We start from the raw sequence: 16312 nt of genomic DNA, 5'->3' as shown, positions 1-16312 counted from the left end.
GTGTGGACGGGTGTGGCAGTATGGAGGAGGTCAGAGAGATATGGAGGGGCGAGGTTGTGTATGGATTTGAAGGTGAGGAGAAGTATTTTGTAGTTGATCCAGTGTGTGATGGGGAGCCAGTGGAGCTGTTGCAGGATGGGTGTGATGTGGTGGAAGGAGGCGGTGCGTGTGATGACTGTGCAGCATTTTGGTCAACTTAATTGTTTTTTAAATCTGGATGGTAATATCTCTCTATCACAAGGTTCAGAGGATCAAAAGTATGTGAAATAAGAACAAACAACTACATCATCTGATTTCCAGACGTCTAATTTCAGTGATTCTATATTTACAGGTACTTCAGGTGAGTCAAAATCAGTGCTGTGTTTAAACTGTGACACGTTTGCCGTGTTAGAGCGCACCTTGTTTACAAAAGAGCAGAGCTGCTTCCACCTTAAACCAGAGGTAACCTTCACCACCGTTTGCATTCCGGTTCAACCCTGTGCGACAAGTTTCTGCCATTTCACAACACATCACATGATGACAGTGAGTAACAGTGCGGTTACCGCTGCTTTCTGCCAGGTCATGATGGTAAGATGAGGTGTGACATGATGATTAAGTGTTCTATCATGATAGGAGTGCAGCATACAAAGCAGCATAATGGACATCTTCAGGTTTAAGGTCTACTGAATGTAGCTTTGAGAAGTGGAAAGCTTACTAAGATGTTCTACTTAAGTATAAATTATGTTAAAGGTGACATATCATGCAAAAGGGACTTTTTAATGGTTCTCTACCTGAAATATGTTTCCCTGGCATGTCTACAAACCCCCCCGAGAATGAAAAGAATCCATTCTGCCCCTGTTCTGATTTCTCCACCTTTCTGTAAATGTGTGTGAAACGAGCCGTTTCAGACTTCAGTGTTTTTGTTACGTCACAACAATATCCGGTCTGTCACGGAGTCAGAGCTCGGAGCTTGTTCAGCCCATAGACTGTATAAAATAATACTGAATCCCTCCCCCGTTTTTCATTACCTGCACACATGTGTGCGAACAAGGAGCTTAGGAGGGAGGCATGCTAGTTGTAGGCTGTCTTAATAAACACAAAGGTTGGTTTGACTCCCCACGTCTGCAGATTTGAAGATCTAGTGGATGATTTTTATTTGTCATGGAAAAGTGCTAGCGCTAGTTAGCATAGCTACATAGCTACAAGTCGTAGCTGTAGCTGTAGCTGTGTAGCAAGACACACGTCGACATACTGACAAATAAAACAACAAGAAACACTAAATCTGTGACCAATCCTTCAGAAAGGTCCTGCTGCCTTTCTGGCAGAGGTCGGTTTTACTCCCCACGTCTGCAGATTTGAAGATCTAGTGGATGATTTTTATTTATCATGGATAAGTGCTAGTGCTAGTTAGCATAGCCACATAGCTACATGTTCGTAGCTGTGTACCAAGACACATGTCGACATACTGACAAATAAAACAACAAGAAACACAGAATCTGTGACCAATGGTTCAGAAAGGTCCTGCTACAGGCGCCTCTCCGTCAGGATCAGATTCAGGATCAGATTCAGAGGGTTGAAGTAACGTGATCTCTGAGCAGCCGTGTATATTCAGCCAACATGTAAACATTAGATCAACGTGCTGGACACCCGAGGCACATCCTCTTCCTGAGGGGGCGTGGTCAGAGGGAAAACAGAGTGTTCTGAGGAGGGCTGAAGAAGAGGGTTTTTCAGGCATGTCAAAATCTGATTTCAGTGTTTTTTTGAGCATAAACTTTAAAGACATGTTTTGGGGACCTCTTAGACCAATATATGTTGATGAAAAAAGCGTGATATGTCACCTTTAAACATTCATTTTCTATTTCAAAACTCCTCACTGGAGCTTTAACGGTGCAGGACATTAAAAAGGTCTCGATCTGAATGAAGTGAGAGATGGGGCAGACTTTGAATGTTTTTGCAACTACAGTACGTGATGCAAAGAAGTGATGCTTGATCCAATGTTGGAAGACTCAGCTGCAAACACTGAATATAACCAGCTGTCAATGCAAGAGATTATCGAAGGCTGTGTTTGTGTCATAGTTCAGCAAGTGTTCAAACTTATTTTAAAGAAGACAGAAAAGTTAAGATGTTCTGATGCATGATCCATCCGTTTTCGTCCGACTCTGATCAAAATGAATGAATATAAAATGAGTCATGTTGCGGTTAAGAGTGGTGAAGAGGAAGCCTCAGAGATGCACTGTCAGGATATAATATCACAGAGGCGTTCAGTGTCTTTAAACACTTCATGGATGAGACAGATGCTCATGACCTAATCAACTCTGCGGTCGTGTTACGAGCGTGCTGCAGAAGTGCTGAGTGTGCATGTGTGTGTTTGTGCAGATCAGGGTTTCCAGATGACCGGCAGCAGTTTCCTGAGGAACATGATGTTTCCTGCAGTAAGAGTGTTGCCCTCCCGCAGCTCAGCTGACCGAGACGCCGCCCTCCGACCTGTCTCACTGAACATCCCGCCTGACTGACCCTCCATCACATGGTGCTCTACAAGAGTTTCTTCTCTTTGACCTAAGTTCATCCTGCCATGTTCTTACACTGGCGACAAAGTGTGAGGTGTTTCAGCTCGATTCAAGAATAAAAATAGATTGTCTGACTTCAAAGTGAAAGATTTGACTAAAACAACTGTGTAGCTCACCCTCTAAGCTTCTGCAAGTTTTAATCTACCTTGAGTGTTGCTTTGAAAGTACAACCATTCAGATGAGTATTAGATCAGCATGGAGGTCCCTGAGCTCCCTTGTCTTGTAGGTTCCTCTGAGTCGCTGCTGTGGATGTTCTAGCGGCTACAACAACTACTATCATTCTCACCAATATCATCTCAATCCCTCTCCAACCCCAAAACAATCTCAGCAGATGTCTGTCTAACATGTAATTTTATCTGGACGACACAGACAACATCACCCTGGTGGAACAAGTGGAAGAACTTCTGTCTTCAGTGGGGACAGAGTGGGCCAAGGGCGGTCTCTCCCAAACCATCCCCCTCTGAGGACAAACAGGAAGTGCTGCTCTGAAAGGGGGTATCTTTGCTCATAGGTCAGTTTGTCAGAGCAGGGTGTTAAGGTGAGGACAGCTTTGACATGGAAGGCTTTAAACTGTGTAGTAAGTGTGTGGAAGTGAAACCTTCCCCGGCATACAAAGCTCAGAACGGGATGTGAATGTTGGACCCTGAGGCCCACCCTGCAGAAGTTCCTGCACCAGAGCGCTGCGTGGAAGGACGCATGGAGCTTTCTGGTCAAACTGCATCAACCACAAGGACTTTCAAAATGATCATATGGGGATGTGGTGCAGAAAGCACCAGCGAGCTGGAAACTACCATGAAGGGCTCGTCTGACAAAGACTGAACTCATTATCTATGTGATATCAATGCAAGTTTGAGAGTATGAGAATGTGTGTGTGCAATGTATGCATCTTTGGTCTCAAACTGTTGGATCATCGTACATTTATTTAATGTGATGAGATAAAGGAAATGCTGATAAAGATATCTAAAGAAGAAGAACTCTAACCTTAAAAAACAATCATCCTGCCCTGTCGACTAAAAGTCCTCGTGAAGATCAGCCTTGCAGAGCAAATGCTTGGTCAGGACTCACATGATGAGTGTGAGAGGCTGCTGGTGTTTGACATCCGGCCTCAGGACTGAGTGCTGTGTGTCCGCTACATGAGAGGATTCATGACTCAGGTCTCTTGCACAACTTTGTCCAAGGTATCAAGATTCAAAACCACAAACACAAAGTAGAACTGATCGACGCCCAAACTTGAGTCTGAAGCGATATTTGATGAGGCGTGTGTGTGCAATGCTTTTTATATGTTCTTTCTCAGTTTAGTTACTTGCACTCACCTCGGGGTACTTCTTATGTTTGAGGTACTCGTTGATGGAGGGGTGGAAGTATTTGGCGTATCCCTCGTTTAGACTGTAGATCTTTCCCTTTGGCTTGATCCTTACATTCCTCTCTATCAGGATGAACTCGCCGATGGCCTGAGGAACACAAAAACATGGGAATTATCCTCATTGGAAAAATATCATGACTTTGGTCTAATTTCTCACTGTGGGGTTTTTTTTTATGAAAAGAGAGTGAAATAAATGCTTAAAGGTGACATATCACGCTTTTTTCATAAATATATATTGGTCTGAGAGGTCCCCAAAACATGTCTTTAAAGTTTATGCTCAAAAAAACACTTTGAAATCAGATTTTGGCATTCCTGAAAACCCCTCTTCTTCAGTCCTCTTCAGAACACTCTGTTTTCTCTCTGACCACGCCCCCTCAGGAAGTGGATGTGCCTCGGCTGTCCAGCACGTTGATCTAATGTTTACATGTTGGCTGAATATACACGGCTGCTCAGAGATAGCGTTACTTCAACCCTCTGAATCTGATCCAGAATCTGATCCTGACGGAGAGGCGCCTGCAGCAGGACCTTTCTGAAGGATTGGTCACAGATTTAGTGTTTCTTGTTGTTTTATTTATCAGCATGTAGACGTGTGTCTTGGTACACAGCTACGAACATGTAGCTATGTGGCTATGCTAACTAGCGCTAGCACTTATCCATGATAAATAAAAATCATCCACTAGATCTTCAAATCTGCAGACGTGGGGAGTAAAACCGACCTCTGCCAGAAAGGCAGCGGGACCTTTTATGAAGGATTAGTCACAGATTTAGTGTTTCTTGTTGTTTTATTTGTCAGTATGTCGACGTGTGTCTTGGTACACAGCTACCAACATGTAGCTATGTGGCTATGCTAACTAGCGCTAGCACTTTTCCATGATACATAAAAATCCTCCACTAGATCTTCAAATCTGCAGACGTGGGGAGTAAAACCGACCTTTGTGTTTATTAAGACAGCCTACAACTAGCATGCCTCCCTCCTAAGCTGCTTGTTAGCACACGTGTGCAGGTAATGAAAAACAGAGGAGGGATTCAGTATTATTTTATACAGTCTATGGGCTGAACAAGCTCCGAGCTCTGACTCCGTGACAGACCGGATATTGTTGTGACGTAACAAAAACACTGAAGTCTGAAACGGCTCGTTTCACAAACATTTACAGAAAGGTGGAGAAGTCAGAACAGGGGCAGAATGGATTTTTTTCATTCTCGGGGGGTTTGTAGACATGCCAGGGAAACATATTTCAGGTAAAGAACCATTAAAAAGTCAATTGTGCATGATATGTCACCTTTAAAAACACATACAAGAAATGTGTAATGATGTCTGTATTTGCATATGTTCTGCTGTGGAAAACGCCTTGTTTGTGCCTCCTGTGGACAGCCTTGAACTGACAGGACCTTAGGATTCTAAAGAAATTCTCAGACACTTAAGAACTGAACTTGCATGCTGTGGAATAACACAGCTAGCCACCCCACTATTTGTTTGTTTATTTGTTTGTTTTTCTCCTCTCTGACCTTACTGTGGTATATCATGTCAAGCATTTTACCTCACTCATGATGATGACCCTGTCTGTCTTATGTTCTCAGTATTGTCTGTAAAATATTTGTTACAAAGAAAGAAAAAAAACACATGAAAGAAGAATAATACACATGATAAATGAGACAGAATTTTTCCAGGTTTGGATTCAGATGTCATGAGTTGATCTTTAGTTTAGTTTTGTCCTTGTGTTTCATGCCTTTGTTCCTCCCTGTGTTTATTCTGTTATAAGTCAACCTATGTCTTTCTTGTGTTTAATGACCCATGTCTCATGTTGTAGTCATTTCTGTATTTTCTTGTGTTTCCTGTATTTATTTGTAGTTCTGATCCCTGTGTTTCCAGTTTAGTTCTACTTCCTGTCCTTGTGTGTTACCCTCCTTTTTGATTACCCTGATTAGATTCACCTGTGTCCGTGTTCACACCTGTGTTAATTACTCTGTATTTAGTTCCTCTGTTTCCCCTGTCCTGTGTTGGATCTTTATATGTCTTCCCTGTGTTATTTTGGACTTTTTGGATTATATCTTTTAGACATTTCAACAGTTTTGTTTGTACCTTTTGTTCTTTTGTAAATTAAAACCTTTTTATTTTTAAATCTGCACTTGAATCTTCCTTCAGTCTTTCCCCCAATGTGACATCAGACACTTGATTTTGTCTGCCCGTGTTTTGTTTTGTAATTGTCTATCGTATACCGAGGTTTTAAAGTCTTACCGTGTCAACGTTGTGTGGCTACTTGCCTTGGGACTACGGCTGAAATTTAGCATCTGTGCTAGGTGAGGTGCATTTACATTGATGCTCAATGCACTAATGTTGATTAATGTGCATTGTCCCAATTCAATAAATAAATAAATGAATGAAAATGAAATAAAATATGATCAACATGCAATGTGCAAAATTATTCTCTGGACATTTTTCTTAAGAGAAAATATTTGGTTACTTTAAAAAACAGAACCAGAAAGAGAGTGCCAACCATTACCAATCTCCTGGTTTGTTCATTTTATTTCCTCAGGTTTCTAGATGCATAACAACAACAAGCAGATTACTTATGGCAACATGCAGTGAACCTGTTCATCCTATAAAGCAGCTTTTCCAAAGACATGTTCCAAGTGACCGGTTGTTTTTGTATTTACGTGAGAGTCTGGAGGAACTCTGTGAGTTAAAAATACACGTTTGGGGAGAGTGAAAGATGACAAAAGTGTTGAACTGACTGGAAAATGTTGCAAAAATGAAATTAAGAAGAGCTACGGCATCCTGCAGGGATACAGAAAAAAACTGTCTAGAAATTCAATAAAGGCTGAAATCCTTTCATAAGTATTGATTATTTGCTCCTTTTTGCCTTTAAAGAACTTTAAATAACTTGATATATTCTTTAGTTGGTTTTCTGAAGGATAAAGTTGAGGTTCAGTAAACTTTCTGCCAAACAAAAAAGGGTTTATGTGATTTACCTGGATCTCTGACTGCACTGTGGAGAAGTGCAGCATGGAGAAGATTGGCAGGTTAAATAAAGCAGCTCTGAGGCAATAAAAGCAAACAACGCTGAAGGAGAGGCTGTGAAGTTGAGTAGAGAAAATATTGAAGGATCAGTGGAGGAGACCTTAATCTCACTCTGGACTCCCTGGATTATCTTGACTCTGCAGATAAAACCTGAATGGCGGTGAGTGTCAGGTACTCACAGGGTCCAGCATAAAGAAGTTGAGGCCAGCGCCAGTGCTCAGGGCGACCAGGGTGGCACTGCCATATAGAGCGTAACCTGCACACACCATGTTGCTTCCAGGCTGCAGGGCGTCTTTCTCTGTGGGCTCCTCTTCTGTGACCTGAGAGGGAGACTCAGTCAATCAATCAGTCTTTATTTATATAACACCAAATCATAAGATCCAGTCCCATCTTACAGACAGGACTCTTATCAGTCTGATCTCATCTTAATCCAGCATGAGCAGAGCACTTTGCAGCATTTAGCAAGTTACAGTGGCAAAGACAAACTTCCTTTAACAGGCAGAAACCTCCAGCAGGACCAGACTCATGTTAGACACACATCTGCTGAGACCGTGTTGGAGAGAGGGATAGAGGAGATGAAGCTATCTTTTAATACATTTACAAACAAACCAACCAGAATCTGTCTGCGTTCAACTTCCCCTGAACATCTGTGAGCACCTTTATACAGTCTATGGTGAGCACCTTGTCTTACCCCACAGTGCAGACGTCATGAATGTGGTGTTTGTATTTGTTGCTCCTGAGATGTTTTTACAGCTGAATTTCTCACATTGTTTCACAGCATGAGGCCAACAAAACAGGCTGTGACCTTTAAAGTTTAAATCCCTCCTCCTGCATGCAGACGCCTGGATTAGAGAGACAGTAGTGCCCCCTTGTGTCTAAAGAGTGTCAATGCAGTTTGAAACTCTTTAAGGCCATTCAAACACTCAATTTCAGTTTTTTAAGATGTGTTTTAGAAATGTAGAATTGAATGAAGAATGATCAAAATATGTCTTATAGTATCTAATTTTTTTAATTTAATTTCTTCAAACTTTGATTGCAGTTGAAGCATTCACCAGATAATTCAAACCCACACTAAATATGTGTGTTAATTACATATTTATTTTTTACTTTCTTTTCATGGTTCTTGAATCATTACTAAGTCTTATTACTATAACTACTCTTAATTTAATTATCTTTGATTTTTTTAAATATATTTATTTATTTATTCCGTTATTTACCTGTTTATTTATTTAATTATATTTATGTATTTTTATTTTTTTTATATTACCTCCTAGATTTATTACATGCATTCTATTATAATAATGCACCTTTATTTATACTTTTAATAGAAATTCACAAACAAAACCTGGACCCTTAGATGTGTATGTGTGTACATGTATATGCATATACAGTATGTGTATGTGGGTATTTATGCTTATTTACGTATATATTATATGTTTCCCTCCTTTTCGTATTTATTTATTTGTTATGCATTTATTTATTATTATCTTTTTTATTTTTATATAAATACTCCTAATTAAAGTCTCTATATGTATGTGTGTATTGATCATAGACTGTATAAAATAGGTATTGATGTATATTTATATATTATATATACATATATATTCAATGTATTTATTTATTAAAATTATTATTTCAGATATAATTATAATAATAATAATTAATTTTTTATTTTTTTTTAATATATATGTTTATAAATAACTCTGTTTAAAACACATACAGATATGTTTGAATGTAAAGATTACATTTTGCTAATAAAATAAAAATCTATCTTATAGTCACTTTGATGAAAAAGGCTTTTTCTATATTGTTTAGGTGTCTTAAGGCTTTTCTGCTTCCCGCTCCGGCAGAGTTAAAAAAAATGAGTATTGTATTGTGTTCTAAAATACATGCATCACATGATATTTCACTAATTTATAACACATGTCATGAATTTTTACTCTGTTGTGTCATTGTTGATTTGGTTCTCTTACCTAATCCCTGATTTTTTATCATCTCAAACCGTTTCACTTCACCCCAGAACAAAAAGAACTCATTGTGAAATCAGACATTCTTTTCAGTGGCTGCATAGTTTGTGTTTCTTTCTGTATCACACTCACTCGCTTGTAGATTGCAAATATGGTGCCGATTGAAGCCAAGCAGTCGATGTTACTGGAGCCGTCCAGAGGGTCGAAGCACACCACGTACTTCCCCTGTTAATACAAAGAGATCAGAAGAAGACAATATCAAGAGTGAGGAAAAACATGACAAATAATACGTCAGAGGAAAGAGAGTTGTTCTGGGGACAGAAGAGTAGGAAAAAGAAGAATGGTTAGAGCTTGTTTTGAAAACAGTTTTTGTTGTTAATCTGATAATAAAACAATAAACTTCTTTGTGACTCACTTTTAAATAAGTTATTATGAGTCAAAGCAGTGAGTCACAATGCAATATTCATTCAGCAGTTAAAAGAGGACAGTGTGGTCACATGTCAGAGCAGCACTCAGGGGAAAGAAGGAGAAGCAGTTCCCTCTGCTTCCCGTAAAGGAAAAGTGATAAGATGCTCTTTAGTGCACTAATGTGTGACAGTAAAATCATCTTTGCATCTTCTACAATGTTTTTTGGAAACCTGAAGACACCAAGAGTCATGTGGCAGAGGTTCCAAAGGGGATCTAGAGGAAGTTTAAGGAAAACTCCAGTTGCAGATTAAGAAATGAAAACATCTAAACACTAAACTGAGACTTTAGTGGCACAAAGTGGAAACAAGACGTAACCGGATGCAACTTTTTCAATGACCAATTTGCTCACTAATGATGGTTCTCCAATCAACTTTAAACAGGGCCACTCCAGTTATCTGTCAGCATGCAGGGGTTTCTTAATCACCACTAACCCTCTTGTCTTTGGGCGTGATGATGAGCTCCTTGTTCTCCTCAGACACCATGCAGCAGGTGCCGTAGGAGGCCTGCAGCATGTTGATAACCAGGTCGTTAGACAGCACGTCCAGCTTCTTCACATCGTCCCCCGTCACGTTCACTGAGCCGGCCATACCCTGCCTGTGTGGACCAAATATATCAGCAGCACAGAGTTCAGTCTCACATATATAAAAACGTGTTAGCATGCAGCAGCTAATTAAGAAATTACAGCTCTTAGTTATGCTGCTATAGGCTTAGACTGCCAGGGGAACTGACACACTGGGATCCTGTCCATCCCTCTCACTCCTCTCTCTGCCCGTCACTTAATTTAACTCTTCCTGTACCATTAAAGTTACTAACCATAGACCTTTCTGGAGTCCCTGAGCTCCCTTGTCTCATAGGTTCCTCTGAGCTGTTTTAGGCATCCTCCTGCTGTGGACGTTCTGGACTCCAGCGGCAACAGCTACTACTACCCGTCTCATAACTATCACCGCTCCCTCTGTCTCTTACTCTCCTCTATCCCTCTTTCCAGACCCAACTCGGTCAATGGCAGATGGCTGTCTAACATGAGTCTGATTCTGCTCAAGGTTTCTGCCTGTTAAAAGGAAGTTTGTCCTCGCCACTGTACCTAGCTGAATATTGCAAGGTGCAATGCTCATGATGGATTAAGGTGGGGTAAGACTGAATCTTACCCTGTCTTGAAGTTGGGTCTCTGTTCATAATTTGACATAGAGTGGTCTAGACCTCCTTTGTTTGTAAAAGCATCTTGAGATAACGTTTGTTGTGATTTGGCGCTACACAAATAAAGATTGATTGAAAATAGTTGAGGCCTTCACCTCTTCCTGTTGACGATGTGGCAAAATCATTAGCATTGGTGGACAACATGGAAGATATTCTTAATGTTACTCTCAATTTATTTAAAGAGCGCTTAATCTACAATTCGTCTTTAATGGCTGATCACCAGCAGAGAGAAGAAGACGAGAAGAGGAAGAAACTAGGAGACGTCGACCAAATTGAAGAAAACAGACATGAAGCGACAACAAACAGCAACACTGTATGAGCTTTAGCAGCGTCACAGGACTGACTGAGTGAAGCTACGGGGAAGAGGACTGTTATTTTCTGCATCGAACTCCTACAGGATTGGCATAACCCCCCGCTCACCATACATTACCCCTCACTCAGCTTTGGACCAGCAGTCACGTGTAAGAGGTGCATTCAGTCAGCTTGTTAGCACTGATTATCTTCATTTAGCCTCAAACAGTGTTGATTTGTGCAGTTACACAACCTCAATGTGTGTGAGGTTCACTGAGTAATGACTCGTTCTCTGGAGGCCGGCTCTTGTTCACATTACGGAAGAATTTCAGGGCAACACTCTGCATTCAAGACCTAACAGAGTGTACTGTATGTCCACAGTCATGAAAGGGATGTTACTCTACTGTAGATAACATCACTTGTCCATATGTCTTGCAGTTAAAATTAGCATAACCTTTAACATACACTGCAGGAGAATGCAACATGCATGCAGTGCAGTGTTGCTATGTCATAAAACATCACATATAACAGTAAAACACAGACAGGGACCTCAACAGTGCATAATAAGCACTCTGTCTTTCATGTTTTAGGAACTTGTGACACATGAGTATTTAAATGCACGACTTTCTCTTGTAGGGGAATGTATTAAAATGGTGCATTGTACTTTTACAGAAGTAAGCAGTCAGTACTTTTGCGACCAGTGTCGACTCTCCTGACGAAGAACTGTTTATCTACCATATTTCATTTTACAATTTTATCTCCAGCTACAAAAACACAATGCACAATCTTTTACACTCTTAGATTTGAGTGTTGAAATGCACCTAAATCAAATACAGCTGCATGTTCTGACGCTGCAGGACAATCAATCATATCAGCACCTCCTGCTCCGTCACTCCTCAGCCTCCACGTAAGACTTCAGAAACTATAGAAGTCTCAATTCACAATTCTTGGTCCACTCTTGGCTCTGTAATCTACCCACAGTGGGAGGGGAGGTGAAATGTCAAACAACCACCGCTAGCAGGAATTCTATGACTGCTGTTCTGCTGCTGATCTTGACCTCTGACCTTTCCACAGAGGTTTGCAAACAAGGCAAGTCTGGCAAAGCTCAATAAGGTACCATCATGAGTATATATGATGAAATGTACACATGAACTGTAGGTTTGCATCATTTTATATGAGTCATGGTGAAAATACAGTATGTAAAAGTCAGTGGGTCCATCGTACTCACAGGTGGGCCAGGCCTGCCTTCCTCACAGCAGAGGAGATGGCTTTGATAGCGGTCAGAATGGCATTGATGAGCTGGGTCAGTTCCCCCGTCGCCCCCTTGGCCTGGCGACCAGTCTCGATAACGAACCTGGTCAGGGTCCATACGTCCGTGTCAAATGCCGACTGGTCCGACATGCTGGATTCTGGTTCTTCTTCTGTCCCACAGAGGCGGAGGGCGGACAGCAAGTGAGCGACCTCATTACCAGCCAAGTCCTTTTCATACCCAGAGCCATGACGGCAAGCCAGGAGATCTATTTGCGTGTGCAGCAGAGTGGAAGACTGAGTGTGTGTGTGAGTGTGTGTGTGTTGGGAGACGGTTAAGGGGGTGTCAGGTGTCCGCTGTAGAGAGAGACTGGCACACATTAGTTCAAGCACTGTTACTGGTTTGGTAGAAAGGTTTGCAACATGTGTGACAGCTGTGACTTAAACTTGGGTAACATGAGCGCTCTTTTGTAAACGCTCTGGATTTTTACCACATTCGTTTGCACATGAACCTGAAACCAGAGTGGTGCTGTGGAAATAGAGGAACCATCTCCTATAGATGCTTCATCCAAGTTCATGTTTGAACAAAGACTAAAAAAAATGATCATTTGTGGTCTTTATGTTGAGACATCTTGAGTCGACACAGCTGCTCGGTTTGATCCTCAACAGCAGCTCAACTGAGCTTTAAATGTCATTAGGGTTGTGTGAGCTTCCACTGACCTTTATCTGAAAGGTTAACTCCACTGGATTAGGTATCCCTTTACTTTTATGCACAGTTTCACCTTTTCAATTTCTTAAATGTTACACAGTAAGTATTTTGTTCAAATGCACAATAATAGGTTTAGGCTGACTGTAACAAATGCAGAGTTATTTCTCATTATCTATATTGCTCAGTACGTATGTTATGTAGAACAAATCAAACAATAAACTTGACTGGTCCACCAACACTGAAGCCATCTACAGGAAAGGACAGAGCAGACTGTTCTTCCTGAGGAGACTCCGATCCTTCAGTGCCTGCAGCAGGCTTCTGAAGACCTTTTACCAGTCTGTGGTGGACGGGCCAGTGCTCTGTTCTTTGCTGTGGCCTGCTGGGGTGGAGACATCAAGACAGGGGAGGCCAGCAAGCTCAGCCAACTGGTAAGGAAGGCCCACTCTGTGGTTGTTCTAGAACTGGACAGTCTGGAGTCAGTGACTGAGAGGAGGTTGATGGACAAACTGCAAGCCATCCTGGATAACCCCTCTCACCCTCTCCATGATGAGCTGTGGCTGATGGGGAGCTCGTTCAGTCAACGCATCATCCCATCATGGTGCAAGACTGAACGCTTCGGGCACTCCTTGTGCCCACCACCATCAGACTGTTAAACAGTAATGGAGGCCATAGACTCTCACTCTTAGTCACTCACTTACACACAGCTATTCCTAACGAAGCTAAACTACTATTATGACAACTGGTTATGCAAAGTGAACCTCTTACTTTATAGTATTTCAAATGTTACAGGGTGGGCTAATTGCTAAAGTTTAAATGGCCTTGGTAACCGGCAACGCCACCTGGGGACCTGCACCCCAGGAACTATAGAGCAACACTTGATTATAATTAAATCAGGGCAAACGGGTAAGAACTGACGAAGGCAGAGATGGAGAGTCAAAATAAGTTCAAAAGTTTATTAAAATCACAGGAAAGAAAGGCAAAACTTGATAATTTACCTGAGGGGGGAGAAAGAAAGGCATGAAATTAAACAACAATGAGGGTTACAGAGTATTTTAATTTTACAATATTTGAAATAGGCCTTCTACCAAAGTTAATAAAATTATTGTTAAAAGCTACAATGAACCCCCAACATAAACTAACCAAATTAAACTAAAGAACAAGAAATCCTAATAAACAAGGTCAACTAAATGTAAGCTGAGGCCACCAGAGGGGGAGGCAGACTACACAAAGGAAAGTGCAGGGGGTGCTACCACATACTCACCTTGGTGAAGCACAGCACAGCACACACGCACCACAATCCTCACTACAATTCAGTGCAGCCTATTGTTACCCTGTGTCAAACTCACATGCCAAAAAGGTGGAGGGCCCTCACCCTAGGTGCCTAGCCACCTGAATGAATGGGCTCAAATTCTGAAAGAAACAAATAATTAAATAACAAAAGAAAACAACAAGAAAACCCAGTTGGTAAAAAAAACTAAATCAATAATTGGAGAAGAAGAAAACTAGTTAATCTAAAGTAACGCAAACTAGGAAACTAAGTAGGGACAAAATACAAAACTGATGAAACAGTCAGGAGACAAAACAACCAAAATAAGGGGGTGCAAAAACAGCAGCAGGTCTATACCACATTGGAGCTGGAGCTCAGTGCAAGAATATTAAGGGGATCCCAACAGGGCAGAGCTCCACACACACAGCAGCAAGAGGCCTATAAGGCTCCAGCTGCCTTTTATAAGGTGTCTGAGGGAGGGGTTAGAGAGGGAGCTGCATTCAAGATCAGCACTAAACTACACACAAACATGAAAACAACATAGACAGAAACTTTCCCACAGTGTGTTTGTAGTTCAAGGTATGAATCCAGGTAACACACGGTAACCTTAGCTTGTACATGTCGTTAATAAGACTCTATTTATCTTATAACCTTTTAGTTAGAGCTGGCTCAGGCTTGGACCAGCTTTTGTCATGCTGCTATAGGCCTAGACTGCCGGGGGAACTGGCGCACTGACACACTGGGATCCTAGCTCACCCCCTTCCCCCCCAAAGCCCTCATCACTTACTTTAACTCTGCCTGTCCCATTAAAGTTACTAACCATAGACCTTTCTGGAGTCCCCGAGCTTCATTGTCTCGTAGATTCCTCTGAGCTGCCGTAGACGTCCTCCTGCTGCGGACGATCTGGACTCCAGCGGCAACAGCTTCTACGACTCGTCTCATCACTATCACTTCTCTCTCTTACTCCCCTCTATCTGTCTTTCCAGACCCAACTCGGTCGAGGCATGATGGCTGTCTAACATGAGTCTGGTTCTGCCTGAGGTTTCTGCCTGTTAAAAGGAAGTTTTTCCTCACCACTGTAACTAGCTAAATACTGCGATGTGCAATGCTCATGATGGATTAAGGTGGGGTCAGACTGAGTCTTATCCTGTCTTGGTGTTGGGTCTCTGTTTATAATTTGACATAGAGTGGTCTAGACCTCCTATGTTTGTAAAAGCATCTTGAGATAACGTTTGTTGTGATTTGGCGCTATACAAATAAAGATTGATTGATTAATTGATAATCAAAAGCATTTTACCAAACAATAAGAAAATATCTACATATGTGTTCATGTACTTAGTGAATGCCTAGGGCCCAAAAAAACCGTCACATTTTCCACTTATTAGTCCTTCTTTTAATGCCACTTAAATGGCACCATTTATGCCATATTTCAGACTATGTTTATGTTACTTGTGAGATTTAATACATCAATCAAATAATCTATCATGAAAGGAAAGCTCCATATAGTAGAGCCTGAGGCCCCAAATTCGTCCGAATGTTGCACTTTTTTCTTGTTTTCTATAGGCCAGTAGAGAAAAGAAATCCCCTGCTTGTGACTTAAAATCAATTTCACATCTTAAACAACATTTTGTTTGGACTCTTACCAAGTTTCATGGCTGTCTGAGAAACACATCTGATATATTAAACCCTGAAAATGGATGGACCACTCATGGAGTCACCATTTTGGTATCTCAAAGAGAAAACAAATTGCAATACTGGCTTATACATGCCATATATCAGATTCTTTGACTGTTCCAACCTGATGAATATGATTCAACATCTATCTAATAGTATACTTTTAGATGGACGTATACAAATGTCCATGTTTATACAGTGAGGGACTGCCTGGGGTCAAAAAATGACACTATTTTCCACTTAATTTCCCATTTTGTGATGCTAGTAGTATGGATATTATTTCAGCTTGAGACTTAAATCAATTTAATCCATTGAACACTCTTTTATTTTGGCACTTACCAAATTTCATGCCTCTAAAATTAATATATGTGGAGTTATTTAAGGCTAAGAATGGCTTAATGGCTCAACTTTATGTGCTGGAACTGACATTAATGTTTTAAAGAGGGGTTTTTTTGTGTCTTAAATGATGAAAAAAACAGTTTTTAATGAATCCAAAGTGTAAGAATACTTTTAAAAAGCTTGTATCTGATTTGATATACACATACATAAAAGGCTGCAGGTTTCTT

The 16312-nt window shown here is 41.0% G+C and overlaps 1 protein-coding gene and 1 long non-coding RNA gene across 2 annotated transcripts in view; both read right to left on the bottom strand.

Annotated features, from left to right (window-relative positions):
- fbp2 (fructose-1,6-bisphosphatase 2) overlaps window positions 1-12269 on the bottom strand; it is a 20912-nt gene extending 8643 nt beyond the window's left edge. The window contains exons 1-5 of the mRNA XM_034691171.1: window positions 12077-12269; window positions 9795-9957; window positions 9028-9120; window positions 7108-7248; window positions 3860-3997 (exon numbers count right to left, since the gene is read on the bottom strand). Coding sequence (XP_034547062.1) covers window positions 3860-3997; window positions 7108-7248; window positions 9028-9120; window positions 9795-9957; window positions 12077-12249 — 708 coding nt within the window. The 5' untranslated portion in view covers window positions 12250-12269. The remainder of the gene's footprint in view (window positions 1-3859; window positions 3998-7107; window positions 7249-9027; window positions 9121-9794; window positions 9958-12076) is intronic.
- Window positions 12270-13740: 1471 nt separating this feature from the next.
- On the bottom strand, window positions 13741-14496 carry LOC117818345. The gene is made up of 3 exons (XR_004632342.1): window positions 14430-14496; window positions 14067-14215; window positions 13741-13800 (listed from the first exon to the last, which is right to left on the bottom strand). It is a non-coding gene; the product is annotated as an uncharacterized LOC117818345 (long non-coding RNA).
- Window positions 14497-16312: the final 1816 nt, after the last annotated feature.

The sequence above is a fragment of the Notolabrus celidotus genome, chromosome 9, assembly GCF_009762535.1.
Source record: "Notolabrus celidotus isolate fNotCel1 chromosome 9, fNotCel1.pri, whole genome shotgun sequence".
Taxonomy (NCBI): domain Eukaryota; kingdom Metazoa; phylum Chordata; class Actinopteri; order Labriformes; family Labridae; genus Notolabrus; species Notolabrus celidotus.
The sequence above is the reverse complement of the archived record's forward strand: the minus strand, read 5'-3'. Positions and strand labels throughout refer to the sequence as shown.